Source organism: Oncorhynchus gorbuscha, linkage group LG19, assembly GCF_021184085.1.
Source record: "Oncorhynchus gorbuscha isolate QuinsamMale2020 ecotype Even-year linkage group LG19, OgorEven_v1.0, whole genome shotgun sequence".
Classification (NCBI taxonomy): Eukaryota; Metazoa; Chordata; class Actinopteri; order Salmoniformes; family Salmonidae; genus Oncorhynchus; species Oncorhynchus gorbuscha.
Genome location: NC_060191.1, coordinates 54,799,851 through 54,818,630, shown reverse-complemented (window position 1 = coordinate 54,818,630; position 18,780 = coordinate 54,799,851). Strand labels below are relative to the sequence as shown.

The window sequence follows — 18,780 nt, the reverse complement described above, 5'->3', positions numbered from 1 at the left end:
TAAAGCTCAAACATGAATGGAAGACAAACCATTAAAGTGATATCTGGAAAGTTAGTATAATTTCAGCCAGTAGTTTTGAAAGTGGTGCTGGAGGCAAAACAGGTCCCTGTTTTTTGTACACTATAGTACGTCATCCAATTGTGTACTACATCTATTCCGTATGATATATTACGTCATACATTTTTTTAAATACAATGTTATTTATTTTGCAATTTCGCATATGTTTCGTATACAAATCGCACAATATGTTACAAATGTGTTGTGCCTAAGATCCTGGGCTGCATCTATAACCCCCTCTATAACCCCCTAAGGTCCACACCCCAGCAGGAATTTAATTAGCATGGTCCTGTGTAGCTCAGTTGGTAGAGCATGGCGCTTGTAACGCCAGGGTAGTGGGTTCGATCCCCGGGACCACCCATACGTAGAATGTATGCACACATGACTGTAAGTCGCTTTGGATAAAAGCGTCTGCTAAATGGCATTATATTATTATTATTATTAATAAACAAATCCTCACAAATATCTGTCAGTTTAAGCTAGAAATATCTGTTTTTTAGCATTCAATGCATCTCAATCCACCACATCCACCTACAGTATATGGAGACTGTTTAGTGACAAAAATAAGGGCTTGAATACATATTTAAAATAAAAAACATATTTATCTTTCTTATATCTCTCAGATAATATTCTGCATGAATCTGCTGGGAGCTAACCAACCATGTTCAATGTTAGCTAGCTAACATTAGGCGCTAACTAGCCAAGCAAACGGTTCTGGGATACAAATAATAATGTTATACACTTTACGTTAGCTAGGGAGCCAGCCAGCTAACGTTAGCTAGCAAGCTAACAGTACATTTTAGCTTGAAATGAAACCACTTTCTGTCAAAACTTTAAACGTGTCATATCTGAAAAAGTCCAGCGTTAGCTAGGTACAATCTTACCCGTATACATCATGGATGATGGACGAGTCTCCATGTCACAGATACCATGTCACGGTTGCCCTTAGTTTGAAGATGTAATCCGGAGACATGTGTTTTCTCCATCTCTTTAGCGATCATACTCCAATTCCACTGATTTCAAATCTCGATCCTCCAGAAAGTGGAGAGCAACACTTATGCAGCTCCACTACACAATACATTTTTTAAAGCCACGTCGACAGGATTACCAACACAGACTGACCAGCTCAAATAGACAGAAGCCTTCAATTTGGCCGACCAATCTGAACTCCTCTCTCGGCATGTCCATCCCATCCATTATCTCAGCCAATCATGGCTAGTGGAAAGGTTGCTGACGTTTTCTGTGACTTAACCAACAAGGCTTGTAATTTAACAATTTTATTCGTATTTACAGATGGCATACAAGTTTGTTATTAAGGCACATGAAAGTGCACATGTTTCAGAAGACATTTCTGCCAAAAAAACACATTTAGATTTTAAACAATTATAATAAACGTTAGCCTACATTAGCTCAACCGTCCCGTGGAAGGGACACCGATCCCGTAGAAGTTCCATATAGCTTAGTAGAACCCCCATTATCCATAAAATCATTCAGCAGTGTAACACACTATCCATAGTTCCCCCTTTTTCATACCAACCCTTGGCTGTTTGACAGAAGACCCCCGCCACCCTCTCTCTCCGACCCTCTCACTCTTGCAGGCGAATATGCCAGCTGCTAGTACCCTTTGATTTCATCATGCCCCAGATCTGCACTGTAATGAGTGTGCAGGCCAATCAATAATTCACTGGAGTTGAATAAAAAGTGGGTGATCAGCATGTGTGTAGAAAGCAGAATGTAATCAGTGCCAATCAGGGGCCTGCATTCTGCATCCACCACGATCTTCCTCTATCTGTCTTTTTTTCCAGTGAATGACGACTGACTGCCATTCCCTGGCAAACTGTCAATTCTATTCAAAGTTTTGATTGCCCCAATTGCCTCCATGTATGGACATGTGAAAGTCATGATTAAATTGCAGCAGTGTCTGTATCATCCATTCACATTGTCAGTAACAGCACAAAGCTGAACTGTGCTTTGGATTTCTGAGGCAGCTCATTCTCATTCCATTGTTGCTTGCAAGCCACACGTATGACGTGACCAACATCTGCCCAATGGTCCTCTGACATCGCTGCATCAGTGAACATGGACACAAGATATTTCAATTTCACAGGAGAGAAAAGGAAAACAAAACTGAAACCACTCACCTCGCCTGTCTCTCACAAAGCTGTATTGTATTTGAAGAAATATCTCTGTTCTTGCCTCGTACAGGTATTATTTAAAAATAGCAAACAGGCAGTTTTACACATAGTCACACAGCTGCAGACCTCACCTTTTATGAACCCTCTTATGTCCAAGACATTTCTTCAATCAATCCAATGGATGAGTCTGATGCTTGACCAATACCTTTATCAGTGAACATATGACACGCTGACCTGAAAACAACAGTTGTTGTTGTATACAAGTATATGTCATTACATGTTTACATCATAGCTAGAACACAATGCTTTTCTGTTTTCCCTCCAGTGCCTCCTGAAGACCCAGTGATCAGTGGTGGTCCGGTGGTGAGCCTGAGAGCAGGAGATCCCCTAAACCTGACCTGCCACGCTGACAACGCCAAGCCAGCCGCATCAATCATCTGGATCCGCAATGGAGAGGTTCTCAATGGAGCCATGTACTCCAAGGTAAGCAACGAGGTGTGTAATACACAGTTTGTTTTTTAAGGTTGGAGGGAGGGTTGGGGTTTTGAGGGTGAAGTGGTTAGACAGTTACCCTTTCCTATAGATAGAAAGCAAAAGCCCTCATTCATTATTACCGGCAAAGTGAACCAAACACTATTTTCTTCCACGTAATAGGTTATGTCACTCATCAAATTCCAGTTGACAATCCTTTTCTTGAAGTTTGTTGTGAATAGACACTAAGGGCTCCTGACTGGCACAGTGGTCTAAGACACTGCATCTCAGTGCAAGAGGCATCACTGCAATACCTGGTTCAATTCCAAACTGCTTCAAATCAGGCTGTGATTGGGAGTCACATATGGCGGCGTACAAATTTCCCAGTGTTGTCTGTGTTTGGCTGGGTTAGGTCATCATTGTAAATAAGAATGTGTTCTTAACTGAGTTGCCTAGTAAAATACAAAGCACTAGCCATCTGTGATGTGTGATTACTTGTGCCATCTGTAAACTGTCTCAGCATTCAGCCAAGTTTGATTGGAATAAAATATCCTGAAAATCCAAGGTCTTCCCTGGGATATCTAAAGGATGTTTGTCCTCTTTGCCCACCTAATGCTTCTACTCAATCAAGCAGATGGTGGACGATAAGAATGGAAGTTGCAGACTCTCGAGCATCTTCGCTGTCTCCTAGGTGCCCTGCTTCTCTCTTTTCAGTGGCAGGATCCATAAAGAGATCCGTTCAGTCCCTTTTCTGTTAGAGAAGCCATCCCTGATCCCTGCCAACCAACCCTAGCCTTCAACTCAACCATCATTCCACCACACGTAATGCCACACAACACTGCCTTCGGACCTCTCTGGCACTTCAATGACACTAACTCGCAGGCTAAACTTGTAATGAACCCCACTGTGTGAGTTTCCATATAAACGAGGAGCGTGAGCGGGCACCAACTCTCTCTCCGCTGTCTCATCCCATTATCAACTTTTTCCAAAGAGCAGATAAATTCTATTGATTGGGCTGGGATACGGCACAAGCAATTTGAATAAAACGATTGCCGGAGGTGGCGTTTGCTAATAGTAGGGGGATAGCGTGCTTCCTGCCTGCACTTCCTCTTTCTGAAACAGCAGCAGCAGCGATGTGGGGACATTGTAGCCCAGCTGATGGATGGCAGCAGCAGCTGAGCCATGCAGTCTCTAGACACAGCCCTCCTTCATATCACTACCATTAAAAAGAAATGTGTTCAATTAGAAGCGGATGATTGTCTCCTGAAAAATTGAGCTTTTGAGAGGATAATTGGCCGTCCTGCCTCGCCCCACGCCTCGCTCCACACCCCACACATGATGGGAGGTAATGTGGCCAGATGTGCCAGAGTGAGATGGGAGTTTCCTGATGATGGCTTCCCAGGATGGCTTTGACCCCCATACATCCCTCAATATCCAAATGGATCAATTACCTTTCATTAAGGTGTTACTTTGTGGTAGGTTATTTGACTTGATATGATCATACTGTATGAAGCAGTTATTAAAAATATCTGGTTATACTGCATGTGAATGGGATTGAGTATGGGCTTGACCTGGTACCTATGGATGTACATTGTTGTACTCGTTGCATACGTTGTGAGGAGGCCTAGTAGAAGCTTCAGATGGTGGAAACATCTGAATTTGAGAACAAGGTCTCATATCATATAAACCCTAACACTCCTGTAGTCGGTTCGATTCCCACGGGTGACTAGTACTAAAATGTATGAACATGAATGCACTCACTACTGTATGTTTCTCTGGATAAGAGTGTCTGCTAAATGACTAAAATGTATCATGTAAATGTAAACCCAAACTACATTTCAGTCAGCTCCTCATGGATGGACTGGTGAAAAACACAAGGGGTATAACAGTAGGGACAGCCACAGGGATGAGGGAATCTATTGCTCTGTGAAACATTCAAATGCATGACACAAAAAAGGTTCTGCTTATCGTCCCTCTCTTCCTCCACAGATAAGTTTCCCTGCTCATTCCTCCCCTACTCCCCCACAAACCTTCAAAGACGCTTCTTTATCTGTCGTTCAATTTCATTATTTTCCTCCCAACCTTCATCTCAGCAAAGTTTTCTGTATAATTAGAGAGATTTCCTTTTAAAAGGTAATGCTCACCACCAAGTGAGGCGGGGGGGGGGGGAAATCATCCCGGGGAAAAGAAGCTAATTAACTTTAGAGAGTGTATTATACATGTCACATTTTTCACATTCAAGAGACAGAGTTCTCAGTAGTTGATCTGCATATTAATCTATAATACCCCTTATTTTTTCCAGTATTTCTATATTACTCGCTACATTTAACCTGTTTCAAATCATTAAAAAACGATCAGTCTCTCTCTTCCATTGTTTTTCTCTCTTATCAATGTAATTAACCTCACTAGCTTTGTGCAAGATACATTTAAACTAGGCCTTAGGTGCACTAAAAGAGTAATATAATTAATATTGTTAAACAGAATTGTAGAAAATATCTGTCTTTCAGGTAGTAGGATTAGATAAGTTAATCAAATAAGACCTCTTTAATCCCATGACCAGAACAATTATGTACATATATTATTTTCTCTTTTGTAGAAATAGGTAGTACAAAGCTTATGCAAAATATCTTACTCCTAAGTTAAATTAATATCCAGTATTGAGATTTGAAATGAGCTTCTGGTGTGGTCTGCAATTAAACAAATGCTGATTTAATTTAACCTGGAGCTACTTTTCAAGTTTGGACATATCAAAGGCTCGTTAGATTAACATCAGAATATTAATGTCAGCCAAATTATTAGACATCCCTCTGAGCCTCCCTTCATATTCCCTTTCACTGGGATTCTAACCTAAACTAATCAGGGAATTTCAGACATGCCTGCAAGGTGAAAACTGTCCATCTTTTATTTGTATAAGCCTTCCTGTTAATTGTAATAAACAGAAAAACAATTAGTATAAAGGTTAGGTAAAACAATATACAGCTTGTCAGAATTTGATTATTTACTAGAAAACTTGCAGGTATTCCTGAAAAATCAAAAAAGCTCCATATTTATCAGTAGAAATGTAACCAGCATTATCACTATACTATAGGTGTCACGTTCTGACCATAGTTCTGTTATTTTATTCTTTGTTTTAGTATGGTCAGGGCGTGAGTTGGGGTGGGCAGTCTATGTTGGTTTTTCTAAGTTGGTTTTTGTGTTCGGCCTAGTATGGTTCTCAATCAGAGGCCGGTGTCATTAGTTGTCTCTGATTGAGAATCATACTTAGGTAGCCTGGGTTTCACGTTTGGTTTGTGGGTGTTTGTTTCCGTGTGAGTGTTTTGGGCCACACGGTACTGTTGGTTTGTGGGTGTTTGTTTCCGTGTGAGTGTTTTGGGCCACACGGTACTGTTGGTTTGTGGGTGTTTGTTTCCGTGTGAGTGTTTTGGGCCACACGGTACTGTTGGTTTGTGGGTGTTTGTTTCCATGTGAGTGTTTTGGGCCACACGGTACTGTTTCGGTTTTCGTTTTGTTCACATCGTTTATTGTTTTGTATTTCAGTGTTCAGTTTGTTTTGAGTAAATCATCATGAACACTCATGCGATCCTTCTTCCACCTCTGAATGCCGTTACAATTGGTTCTCCCATATTCACTCAATATGACCTTCTACTGTCTCTGCCCCCTTATCCCATATCTTAAAGAGCAACTTTCACTTTCTCATTCTCCATTTTTCAGTTACTTTTTTAACTTGGGAAAGGTATTCTCCTCACATGCTCCAGGCAGTGATATGAGAAATCATCCATTTGTAATTTGGGCTATTTTAAAACAGCTAGTGCTTGGGTGTTGAGTTTTATACTGTAGCTGGGCCTGTACAAGATGAATGACTTCAGACAGGTCCAGAGCTATGAGAGAAACAATCCTGATGGTGTCAGAAAGGATATTACATTGACACATCCCACTGTTGACAGGTAATATGTTCTGCTTTAGGGGTGAGTGCCAGGCCTTTTGTAGCCTGGTTAGATCTGAGACACTCTTCACAGAGGCATTTTGTTTTAATGCAAATGCAGAAGAACAATATATGTACAGTATCTTTACGCTATTTTGCGTATTCCTTACATACATATTATTTCACTCCAAGACAATAGTATTCTTTCTTGGCTAGGTACAGGTTACACTTGAGTAAATGAGGGATACAAATTCTATTGAAAGCAGGTGCTTCCACACAGGTGTAGTTCCTGAGTTAATTAAGCAATTAACATCCCATCATGCTTAGGGTCATGTATAAAAATGCTGGGCAGTCTGTTATTTCGGCCATTATGGCTATGCTCCCATAGGATGACAATGCCCCCGTCGACAGGGCATGGGTGGAGAATTATTAGTTTGATGAGCATGAAAATGATGTAAACCATATGCTATGGAAATCTCAGTCACCAGATCTCAACCCACTTATTTGAGATTCTAGAGCAGAGCCTGAGACAGTGTTTTTCACCACCATCAACAAAACACCAAATGATGGAATTTCTTGTAGAAGAATGGTGTTGTATCCCTCCAATAGAGTTCCAGACGCTTGTAGAATCCATGCCAAGGTGCAAGGAAGCTGTTCTGGCTCGTGGTGGCCCAACGCCCATTTAAGACATTTTGGTAGTTTCCTCTATTTCTTAAGAAGACTTATGAAGATGGTGAAAAGGCATACATGTACTGTATGTAAAAACCTCCAAACTAATATAATGCTAGGTTCCTTAACAATTTAATATGCAGTCAGTGTGTGGCATATCTAGCTGGGTTTCTGCTATTATGCGGCAACCTGTCAAATAACTTTCATTGTGACATGCCTTAATATCTAAGGATTATTGCTGTTAAATATATATATTGTCACCTTTGGCGAATTTACAGAGATTATTATATACACGGACTTGTGGAGAGCCTGTTTCAGAGAGTAGCTGTCAACTTTCCTCCAACGTGAGTCATAACCTTGGTTTGAAAAGTACATAAAGTACATCCTCAACAGAAGTTCTCATCAGAGCTCCTCATAGTGTTGCTGTAAATAAAGGGTTTCATCACAACCTATTTGTTTGTGAATTGAGTAATTAAATTGTGAATAAACTGTAGAAAAATTGCAGAGGAGCATTTTGTTTTGCGGTTATAGTGGGACACACACACACACACACACACACACACACACACACACACACACACACACACACACACACACACACACACACACACACACACACACACACACACACACACACACACACACACACACACACACACACACACACACACACACACACACACACACACACACAAAGCATCAAAGGAGTTTATATAATGAAGAGCAACATGTCCTAACTTGGCCTTTGCCTGACATGTCCTCTATAGCTGGACCTCTATAAGTGAAAATAAAACCGATTTCTTTGCTCATATCATAGTGTGGAACCGGCAGAACCAAGAAAATAATATGATATTGGAAGAGATTCTACTGTGAATCCCAGTAGTTTATTTGTAAAGCTAACCCAGTGGTTGTGTAATGGACAGTATCTTTGTATAGAGCAACAACAGAGTATTATTTGAAGCAGTATCAGTCTTGGCTTTGTGGTTGGCCACACAGTGCCCCTGGCATGGCCAATTTGTTCTGGTGGGTGAGCGTGCACTGTGGCATGGTGGTTATAGGGTACCCACAGTCCTCCCTGAGCACCAGGCAAGGCAGAATTGTACCGGGCAGCCAGATGGCTCTCACAATGCGAGTAGGGCTGCAGCTCAGAGGATGAGCACTGAAAAGAAGATTGATTTCCTTTGTGGTGTATGACAAGCCATGCGCCAGAGCACAACTCTCCAGTCACACAAAAGAGGGTCAAAAACATATTTCTTTTCTCGGATCAATCAGCCTTCGAGCAAGACTACAGGCTTGAGCTTGCCAGGGGTTTACTTGTCTGTGTTATCCACAGGGGCATCCAGGGCATTCAGGTGAATTGCTGCATTTGCGTACCAGGCCTTGAGGTTAGATTTATGGTGTTATTCAGAATGTTCCACTCTCTCCACTACCACGTCATCGGTGAACTCTAAACTCTTTCCTTTTCTCTTTTCCTCTCAGACACTGCTTCGTGATGGAAGGAGGGAGAGTACGGTTAGCACCCTCTACCTGTCTGCCTCCAACATCGAGACAGGCCAGCAGATCATCTGTCGAGCATCTAACAAGGCTGTGCCCAACGGCAAAGAGACCAGCGTCAACATCGACATCCAGCGTGAGTTTCCCCTCCTCTAAAGACCTATAACCTGGTCCCTGACAAAACTGTAGTGTGCCCCAGGGTATTTCCCACCACAGAATCAGCCTTTGACTCGATGGTTAATATGTTTCTCTATGTTTACCATTTCTACTTGAAAGAGGTATTTTGAGCACAAAGAGGCCATTTTGACAGTTGCAGTTATAAACATCTAGATTCATTGGAATAAACTCTGATGCACATGCTTAATTGGTTTTGGGTTTGCATTTGTTGTGTGGCTTGGTATGAGATCACCTTGTTGTTTCCAGTGATGAAATATCACTAGACCCGTCTGTCTTAAGTGAATGGGATTTTTTCTTTGCTCCAACAATCTTTCCGCAGCATTGTGCACATATCCCTGGCTCTTTTATTTCCTCTCCTATGCTATAAATCTTTATGAGAGCATGCACAATTCCTCTCCAAAATAGGAAAAGTAAGCCCAGCGTGTAAAACACATTGAGCTTCAATTGTCAGAGAATCTTTTTCGATCAAGAACTATTCACAGTACGAGTTTGATTCTGAACAAAGGGATTTCGCATCAGCCCCCTTCAACACCATTAAGTAAGACTAATAAAGCAGAAAATGCTATTTAGAGATCCATTACAAGTGACGGCTCCATTCTTTTCATTATGTATGCCACGAGAGGCGCATTCCGGCTCAATGCCAGCATGCAGGCGAATGGAGGCGCCGGTATACAAATGATTAACAGTTGTTGGTGTTTGCATCCCTCGCAGTTTGTTCTAATGTTTTTGTCATGCAAAGTGAGAGGAAGTGTGGTGTGATTGCGTGGAATGGAGAGTAGTGAGGAGCTGTGTTACGATGTCTCTTCCCTCCACGCTCCAAATGGGGTTCCTGAGGTCTTGACACAAGGCTTAACAATGGGAAGAGTAGTTGCTAACAAATAATCCCGGAAAACGATCTTTGCAACTTGCAAAACTGGGGCTTCGACTACAGCTTTTCACAGGGTGAAGAACAAATGAGTGTGAGCAAGAGGAAAATGACTAGTGTCATGTTGCGTCCCACTCACCTTTTGCGTTACCCCAGGCCTCTCACTCACCTTCTGCCACTCTCCACCTCCACCTCCACTCTTGGCATGTGGACAGGTAGCGAGGCTGGTGTTCCTCACCTCTGTGTCCGGTGCTCACGCTGAGATCCACACTAATTAAGCCGCACAAGAAATAAAAGGCACTTTAATTTATGTTTGAGACATTGGTGCAATTGAATAACTTCCGATGCTGACTCATTTGATTATTGGGTTCATGCCTCGGCGACTGGATATGAAACGCTCAAAATACACTGTTGAAAATATCATTCAGAGGAAAATGAGAACGATGAATACAAAGCTTGTGTGCAATGAAATACATATTAGGAGGTGGATGGTGAAAGTTTAAACACTTGCTAGAGCTAATATAATTAGATTCCAATGAGCATGTATAGACAGCCTGAAGACCACTTGAGTGTGAATACAGACAAATACTTTTCTAATAGAGGAAGTGTGCAAAGAGAGTTATCCATCACGTTTTCAATTGCTACAATAGAAAACGGGTGTTGAATGAATAAATGATGGAGCGATTGGCTAGGGAGAGAGAGGTAGACATGCAACCTCTTTCCCCCCAAACCTCCCGTTGACAGAGTAGTCACCACAGAGGTCCTGTTCACCTCTCTACAGGGGTGCAGGGTGTTGAATGAATAAATGATGGAGCGATTGGCTAGGGAGAGAGAGGTAGACATGCAACCTCTTTCCCCCCAAACCTCCCGTTGACAGAGTAGTCACCACAGAGGTCCTGTTCACCTCTCTACAGGGGTGCAGGGTGTAGGACAGGGGGCAGTAAATATTGATGAGAGACAGCTGTCTGCTCACAGAAAAGGGAGTAAATATTGATGAGAGACAGCTGTCTGCTCACAGAAAAGGGAGGTACCCGGGGGAGTGAAATAGTGGAGAAAGGACCTAAATAAATAACTTTCACACCGAAATAGACACACAGAAATGTAAGACTAAGTCAAGCCATTTTGCAGGAGGATGCAAATTCCAAATAATCATTTTTTGGCCCCCACCCACTACCACCAGATCAAGGCTAAGCTAAGAGAATACATGACCATGTTCCCTTCAACTCTTGAGGGTTGCTTTAAACTCTCCTCAAAGCAAATATTCCATTGGACCACACACAACATTCAGGCCTGAATGGTTAACTTAATAGTACAATTGCTGTGTTACCGAAACAAACTCAAGATGAAAAGTGTGGAATAACGTACATTACAGCCATTTGTGTAGTCCATGTCAAGTACTAAGAAAAAAATCTATGCTTGTTGCCTTTGTGTGTTGTATCTCATATGTTATGACTGGTGAACAAGTGTTCCCAGGTCCCTCCAACAAAGGCTGGCAGGATCGATGCCAGTTCCAGGGGAATGAAGGCTATTAGTCCTGCCTGGGCTTTCATGAAGGCTAGATACAGTACATAGTCTTTGAGGTGCTGGTGAAGCAACTACACATCCACACACCATGTCCTATTTTAGTTAGTCTGCTCCCCCTGCATGGAATTCTCTCTGGAACGCTGAGTATTTATCAAATCAAATCAAATTGTATTGGTCACATACACATGGTTAGTAGATGTTACTGCAAGTGTAGTGAAATGCTTGTGCTTCTAGTTACGACAGTGCAGCAATAACTAACATGTAGTCTAACAATTCCACAACAACTACCTAATACACATAAATCTAATTTAGGTTGTGCTTTTGATTTATTTATCTATTTCAATGGAGACCAGTTACAATGGGAGAGGAGAAGAGAGGATCATGGTGGAGAGGTTTAATAGTGATCTTCTGTCACAGATACAGAGTCATTTTTACGGTCATGAAGGCATGTGTCTGTGTGTGTGTTTCAGAGACGGGAAATAAACAGAGAGCAAAAGAAAGAGAGAAAGAAAGATTGTCTTCAGTACCACCGTAGCCTAAGTACTGACAACAGAGGAAATGTTTCTCTATGTTAAAATGCTATTGAGAAAGAGAGGAAATGTTTTTTGTGTTTAAATGCTATTGAGAAGGAGAGGAAATGTTTCTTTATGTTTAAATGCTATTGAGAAAGACAGGAAATGTGTCTTTTTGTTTAAATGCTTTTGACATTTACATTACATTTAAGTCATTTAGCAGACGCTCTTATCCAGAGCGACTTACAAATGGGTGCATTCACCTTATGACATCCAGTGGAACAGTCACTTTACAATAGTGCATCTAAATCTTAAAGGGGGGGGGGAATACTTATCCTATCCTAGGTATTCCTTAAAGAGGTGGGGTTTCAGGTGTCTCCGGAAGGTGGTGATTGACTCCGCTGTCCTGGCGTCGTGAGGGAGTTTGTTCCACCATTGGGGGGCCAGAGCAGCGAACAGTTTTGACTGGGCTGAGCGGGAGCTGTACTTCCTCAGTGGTAGAAAGAGAGGAAATGTTTCTCTACTGTATGTTCAAATGCTATTGAGAAAGAGAGGACATTTTGCTCTATCTTCAAATGCTACTCAGAAAGAGAGAAAATGTTTATCTATGTGTACAGGTAAATGCTATTGAGAAGGAGAGGAATTGTTTCTCTATGTTTAAATGCTATTGAGAAAGAGAAGAAGGATGTATGTGAGCACTTGGGTGCGTGTGTCTCCACGTATTCATTTTAGTGATTGTCTCCGTTCCCTTCATTTAAATTTGATTACAGTTTTTTTCGATTGCTAAACAACAGTGGGCACAACTGGAGTCACATGTGCAAAACTCTAACTACAGTCTGCACTACCAACAGTCACCTGAGCTAAACAGTTCACATCACCTGCAAAACTCATTCCAAGCAACACAACTCTTAACACATGTTTCAAAACACGCTCAGTGCAGCCAAACACTATGCACAACCCTCACTGAGATAACACACACTGTCACTCAGAACACACTGAGAGTAAAAACACTAGCATCAAACACCAATACAGAAAATACAAACTTTTCATCTTTACAGTTTGAACGATTTCAGTGACTTCATACAAAGTAATATTTTCTTCAAAGAAAAGAGTGACATTCTTTCACATGATTTATGAATTTTTTTAGAACATAACAATTCTTTAAGGTAAATGAAAATTAGCAGTTTTCTTCAATAGTCTGTAGTAATTTACGGAATTACAGTAATGAGGAAAAAAAAGGTAGAAACTAAAAGTACATACTGTAATTCGAACAAATAATTGAGGGGCTAATCCTGGCTCTCTCTAGCATCAGGCCACAGGTTTTCTTCAACATCACATCTAATGTTTTCTCTTGCCATGCACCTGGGGAAGAACCTTCTGGAGTGCCTTATCCATCCCTGGCAGTCGTCTGGACTCGTGTCCTCACATCCGGCACGCATGGCTTCCAAAAGAGACATTTGGTCATGTGGGTGGTGACCAAACACTTTCCACCTCCAGGCAGAGAAAAACTCCTCTATTGGGTTGAGGAAGGGTGAATATGCAGGCAGGTACAAAACCATAAATCTGTGATGTGCTGCAAACCAATCTGTGACAGCTGCAGAGTGGTGAAAAGCAACGTTATCGCAAACTATGACAAAAACTTGGGGGTTTCTTACTGGCTCCCCCTGTTCTGCTGGCACTAGCTGAGCATAGAGCTGTTCTAGGAAAGCTATAAGCCTTTCTGTATTGTATGGGCCAATGAGTGGTGTGTTGAGAAGCAAACCATCATTGGCCATTGCAGCACACATGGTGATATTTCCCCCCCCTTTGGCCTGGAACCTCCACAGTGGCCCTTTGACCTATAACATTCCTTCCTCTGAGCCGTGTTTTGGCAAGGTTAAATCCAGCTTCATCGATAAATACAAATGAATGTGGTCTTTCCAGTGCTTCCACCTCCATTACTCTCTGAAAAACAGTTACTGTAGAAATGCTAGTGAGTTTGTACTGTAAATATTTTGTATAGCTGGACATATTGTATCTTTGCTCTTTTACCCGTTCACTGTTTCTCTCGAACGGTACAGTGTATAACTGTTTCATTGTAACTTGGTGTTTCTTTAGGACTCGAGCAATAGCTGCTGTGCTGACAGAATTTAACATTTTCAAATATATTATTATCAGCCAGCACTCTATCTTGAATCTCCCGTAGTTTTATTGCATTGTTGACAACAACCATGTCAACAATAGCATTTTCCTGCGCATCTGAAAATATTTTTCCTCTTCCCCATGATGGGGGCAGCCTTTGGGTCCTGTTGTAAAAATATATTTTACAGTCAAACTTACTGTAATACATATCTGTGTAAATATTCTATAATTGCAATACAAAATAGATTCCTGTAATGTTTTCATTTACTGTAAGGATGTAACTCTCACCTAATTGCATGATGGAAAATTCGCATTACAGATGCCACTGTGGATCTTTGCAGATTGGGTTGCACCCTCAACCCTGCCTCTCTCAATGAGAGACCATGGTTCACGACATGGTCTATAAGTGTAGCCCTTATTTCATCTGAAATAACAGCTCTTTGTCTTCTTTGTCTTCCTCCACGCATCCGCCCTCTCCCTGCCACCCTTCTCCCTCCACAAACCCATCTTCCTTGTTCCATTTCCAAAATGAGTCTGTCTGAGCTCTACCTATATATACTGTAATATGTGTGTGTGTTCACTAACAAGTCTAAAACAAGACACCTGCTTAGCCTTTCAGCTGAAATTGCAATCAGCAGTGTTTGACAGGCACAAGGCTGAAATATATTTTGTTTTGAATGTGTGGTTCACAGTTTTGACAGCAGTGTGTTAGCATTTGAACAAAGTGCTGTAAATCCACAGTGTTGTGCAGGTTGTGGTTAAAGTCATGGGATAAGTGTGTAGAGTTTTGGAAACTGTGTTCAAGCAATGAAAAACGAACTAGAGTTTGGTCCACATGAACTGCTGCTGTGCAGACTGTAGTTAGAGTTTTGCACATGTGACTCCAGTTGTGTCCACTGTCGTTTTTGCAATCGAAAAAAAACTGTAATTGGATCTATGTGATAATGTCAGCTACAACAAAATGAATACATGTTTTCATAGTTTTAACTCTGTTTATAACTTTTATTTTGGCCACCTTTCCCATTTAAAAGCCTTGACTCTCTCAGTCTAATTTTGAGTAATCTAAACATTACCCCAAAACTTTACTGCACAGCGTAAGCCTGTGTCAAATCCAATACATTTTTGGGCACTATTTCCCTTTATCACTTTAATGTGCTTGTGAATTACATTGGCCTCAGCATTTTCAGCTCAACACAAGTTCATACAGAGTTATCTGACCTGGAGGGTAAGCATATTAGTATCTAAACATGCAGGAGACAGGAGGCAGGGTGAGTTCAGGACCATGGACAGAGTGCAGACTTTAGTTGTGTGAGTGAGTACATTAGCTCACTGTAATGATTTGATAGCAGAGAGTTAGCCCATGGTTCTCTCTTAACTACACCATGACTTTGGGCATTCTTTATATTGTGCTCTGTAGACTTTTTTAGGGTAGGGCAAAGCCTGAAAATCACATCCTCCAACTCTGAACCAAAGACACCACATAGCGAGCCTCATGATAATATCTTCCGCCTGGCTGGCTATGTGTTTATCTGTCTGATGAGCTGCGTCCAACATGTGTGAACGGCATCCCACACACAAGGGGCGGGGTGAGGGTTAAGGCTAATGCGTTTGCATTGCAAATAAGTCGAGCAATGGCAAGGTAATGCCATTTGTTGAGACTAATCAATAGAAAACATGCAGATGTGTGGTGGGGGAGGATTTGTGTTTGTTACCCAGCTCCTCTTCATGCTCTCTTTGCCTAATCGAGCACATAATGACAAATTGATCTGGGAAAAATAGAGGGAAACATGGGTTGGAATTAGTTTTGCCCGCTAGTTCGAGTATGCCAGAGGTGTAATGATTTTATCATAAGGACTACAATTGGGAGCAGTGGCTCAATCTGGATTAATTGTATTGTTACTTTCATGTAAGGTTTTGAATGGAAATCAGTAGCATCCGTACCATCACTCAACTAAGCTATGCCCACCAGCCTCAACTGTTTTCTCTTCAAACTTTTGAAAGTAAACCATGTGTCGGATCTACTGTTGAACCTTCCAGGTATGCTTGAAAATGTAAAAAGCCCAAACATATGGCCTACAGTCAGAATGGCAAAACATATGCCTGCATTGTGTGAGTGGGTAAATAAATGCATGGTGTTGGCTTTGTGTGTTAGTCAAGCCGTGAACCTTCAGTTGTCTGCCCTTGCGTGCCCGCCTCCAGTAATACTCTGGGCCAACCAGCAAGCTGCATCAATATCCGTATTGCTAGGGATATGCCACTGCCCTAGTTGTGAATAAACAGACTCCCCATCACAACCAGCCGTTGCTCCTGGAGGCTTATCCTCATGGAGGAACAGCTGTGCACCCAAAGAGAGTTGAAATTGAGCTTTAAGAAAGGGAAGAAAGCAATTTACGTTGGCACCATCTCTGGGAAATCTAGAGAAGTTGGCTGATTGTTCAAAAACGCCATCTGCTCCTTTCTTTGAACTTCCGATCAAAAGCTGTCAGCAAACTACACTGTCTTCCTCTTTTTTTAGCCATGCTGTTGTTGTCACCACCACTGCCATCATTACCAGCGCTGCTATTCCCAGCTCCCCTCCCACCATCTCCATATCACTCTCACGATGAATCTAACTTAGCGGCCCTGCATTTTGATGGGCCTGTCGCGTGAAGCCTCAAATGAGCTCACTCCCACTCATGCATTTATACATCAAAGTGACAAACAGACTTCTTTATTAAGTGGCTGTGTCTGTCTGCATGAGGGTCAGGGGGCGACAAATTGGCATCCAGAGATCCCATCCCAGAGTCCCTCTCATCGGGTGTTTTGGCGGCCGTCACTCCCTTCCCCCTGTTCTCCAAGGACAGAGCTATCCAAGCAGAAGAGCCAAGTCACTCATCTTATTCACTTACAAAAGACATAATGGCATCATGCCTCAACGTCTCATAAGCGAGAGACAGTCGGGTGATTCTCTCATTCAGGGAGGGTCAGTCTTCACAGGGTGATTGACTTGAAAGAACTACCAATCAGTAATAAAATAGACAGCATTGGGCCAAAATGCCCTCAGACCTCACTAGCAGCTGAACATTTTTAGTTTGGTATTACAGAGTCCAAGCATGCTATAAGGATAATGTTGGCAAGGTAGTAGGCCCATGGAAAAGCTCCCACCACAAAGCAAAGTAGCAGGGTAGACTGCCACCACCTCTACATCTGCCATTCTGCCTCTCTGCAGTTCCCTCTGCCTGCCAATTTGTCCTCCTAATTAGCTGGTCTTCCAGGATCCAGCATGTTGTTCCTACCTCCATTGGTCTGCAGGAGACCTGGCACGGGTGTGCGGGTTGTTGTGTGTTTGTAAGGGGGCATAGTGTCCCAAAAAGTCAAGGGAGCAGATGAGGGGTAAGCATGGCACCTGGACCACCCTCCCTCTGGGGTGCAGTGGCAGCTGAGCTTGCATAGAGCAGCTGCACAGTGTATTTCCCCTCCATACACACACACACACACACACACACACACACACACACACACACACACACACACACACACACACACACACACACACACACACACACACACACACACACACACACACACACACACACACACACACACACACAGACACACACACACAGACACGCACACACACACACACACGGAAACACACACACACACACATCAGGGTCCTGTGTTGCTCAGTTGGTAGAGCATGACACTTGCAATGTCAGGGTTGTGGGTTTGATTCCCATGGGGGACCAGTAAGGAAAAGCAGGCACTCACTACTGTAAGTTGCTCAGGATAAGAGTGTCTTCTAAATGACTGAAATGTAATCTTCTTCTTACAACATTGGGAGGATTGGGCTGAGCAACAGCAATCTAAGTGTTCTCTCTGCTAGTGGCTGTGACACTGTAACCGCTGAATCCAAACAACTGGGCCCCTGGATGCTACATTAGTGTAATTGCACATGGAGACAGGACACCATCCAAATAGATGTTTGCTGCACCTGCACCAAACCCACTCTAACCCCTGGGATCTCCCTATTTCTCTCCATGATATATCAACTGCCATTTCTGCTACTTTGCTGATGTGCCTAAGGCTCTCTAAATGACATAACGACAGATGTGTAATTATTCTACTTCCTCAAAGTTTAAAGCCAGGGAGGTCTAAGGTCTGGAGAGTCTTTGGACCTTTCCAGTTTGAAATAATGATGTTGTAACATCTCGGTACACATTTCTATCATTCCTCATTCATGTATTCATCTGTAGGCTGTAGGGTCAAGTCAAACGTATCATTGGAAACAACATCATGCCGTGGCAACTGCAATCATAATTCTGCAGATTTTTAAAAAAGAAATAAAGTAGTCAAAAGTTGACTTTATGTATCGTGAATGATGGTGAGTAAGAAAGTTACACAAGGTCAAAGATCATGTTGGCATGCTTTGGGGGTGTGTTCTTTGACCCTAAATAACTTCCTCACTCATAACTTTTCACAATTAATTCAGGATTATCTGTCGTCATGGTAGCATCCACATTAATGTAAAAGTGTTTAGAAACATATTATATTCTTATTTACAATAAAAGTCTCTCCAAAATGACACAATGCCTTATAACATTCATTTTCTATTGGGCACAAAGTATGCTACAGTATGAACATGGGACCAAATACTAAACTCCTTAGGGGTGTCAATAAATTTGACCTCTACCTTTTTGAGAAAAAAATATCCATTGTTAAACAAAATCTCTTTCTCTGAGCAATTCTTTGTATAAAATAATATAATTTTATTGGCAAACAATAGAACTCCGTATTATGAATTCTTTATTTTATACAGTCATTATTGCTCATCTTTATCAAGGGTGTCAATAA

At 41.9% G+C, this 18,780-nt stretch overlaps 1 protein-coding gene and 1 non-coding gene across 9 annotated transcripts in view; both read left to right on the top strand.

The window, feature by feature from the left end:
- The window catches only part of LOC124005995 (kin of IRRE-like protein 3), a 221,865-nt gene that overhangs the window by 167,691 nt on the left and 35,394 nt on the right, over positions 1–18,780 (top strand). For 5 of the 8 annotated variants that reach the window (XR_006833723.1, XM_046315652.1, XM_046315651.1 and 2 more), the window contains exons 4-5: positions 2,518–2,687; positions 8,734–8,884. Coding sequence is in view for 7 of the 8 variants with exons in the window: in XM_046315652.1 (XP_046171608.1) it covers positions 2,518–2,687; positions 8,734–8,884 (321 nt within the window). In the remaining variant the exon portion in view is untranslated. The remainder of the gene's footprint in view (positions 1–2,517; positions 2,688–8,733; positions 8,885–18,780) is intronic. The other 3 variants (XM_046315654.1, XM_046315653.1, XM_046315650.1) reach the window with 1 other exon arrangement.
- On the top strand, positions 17,600–17,675 carry trnaa-ugc. Its single transcript has one exon. It is a non-coding gene; the product is annotated as a tRNA-Ala (tRNA).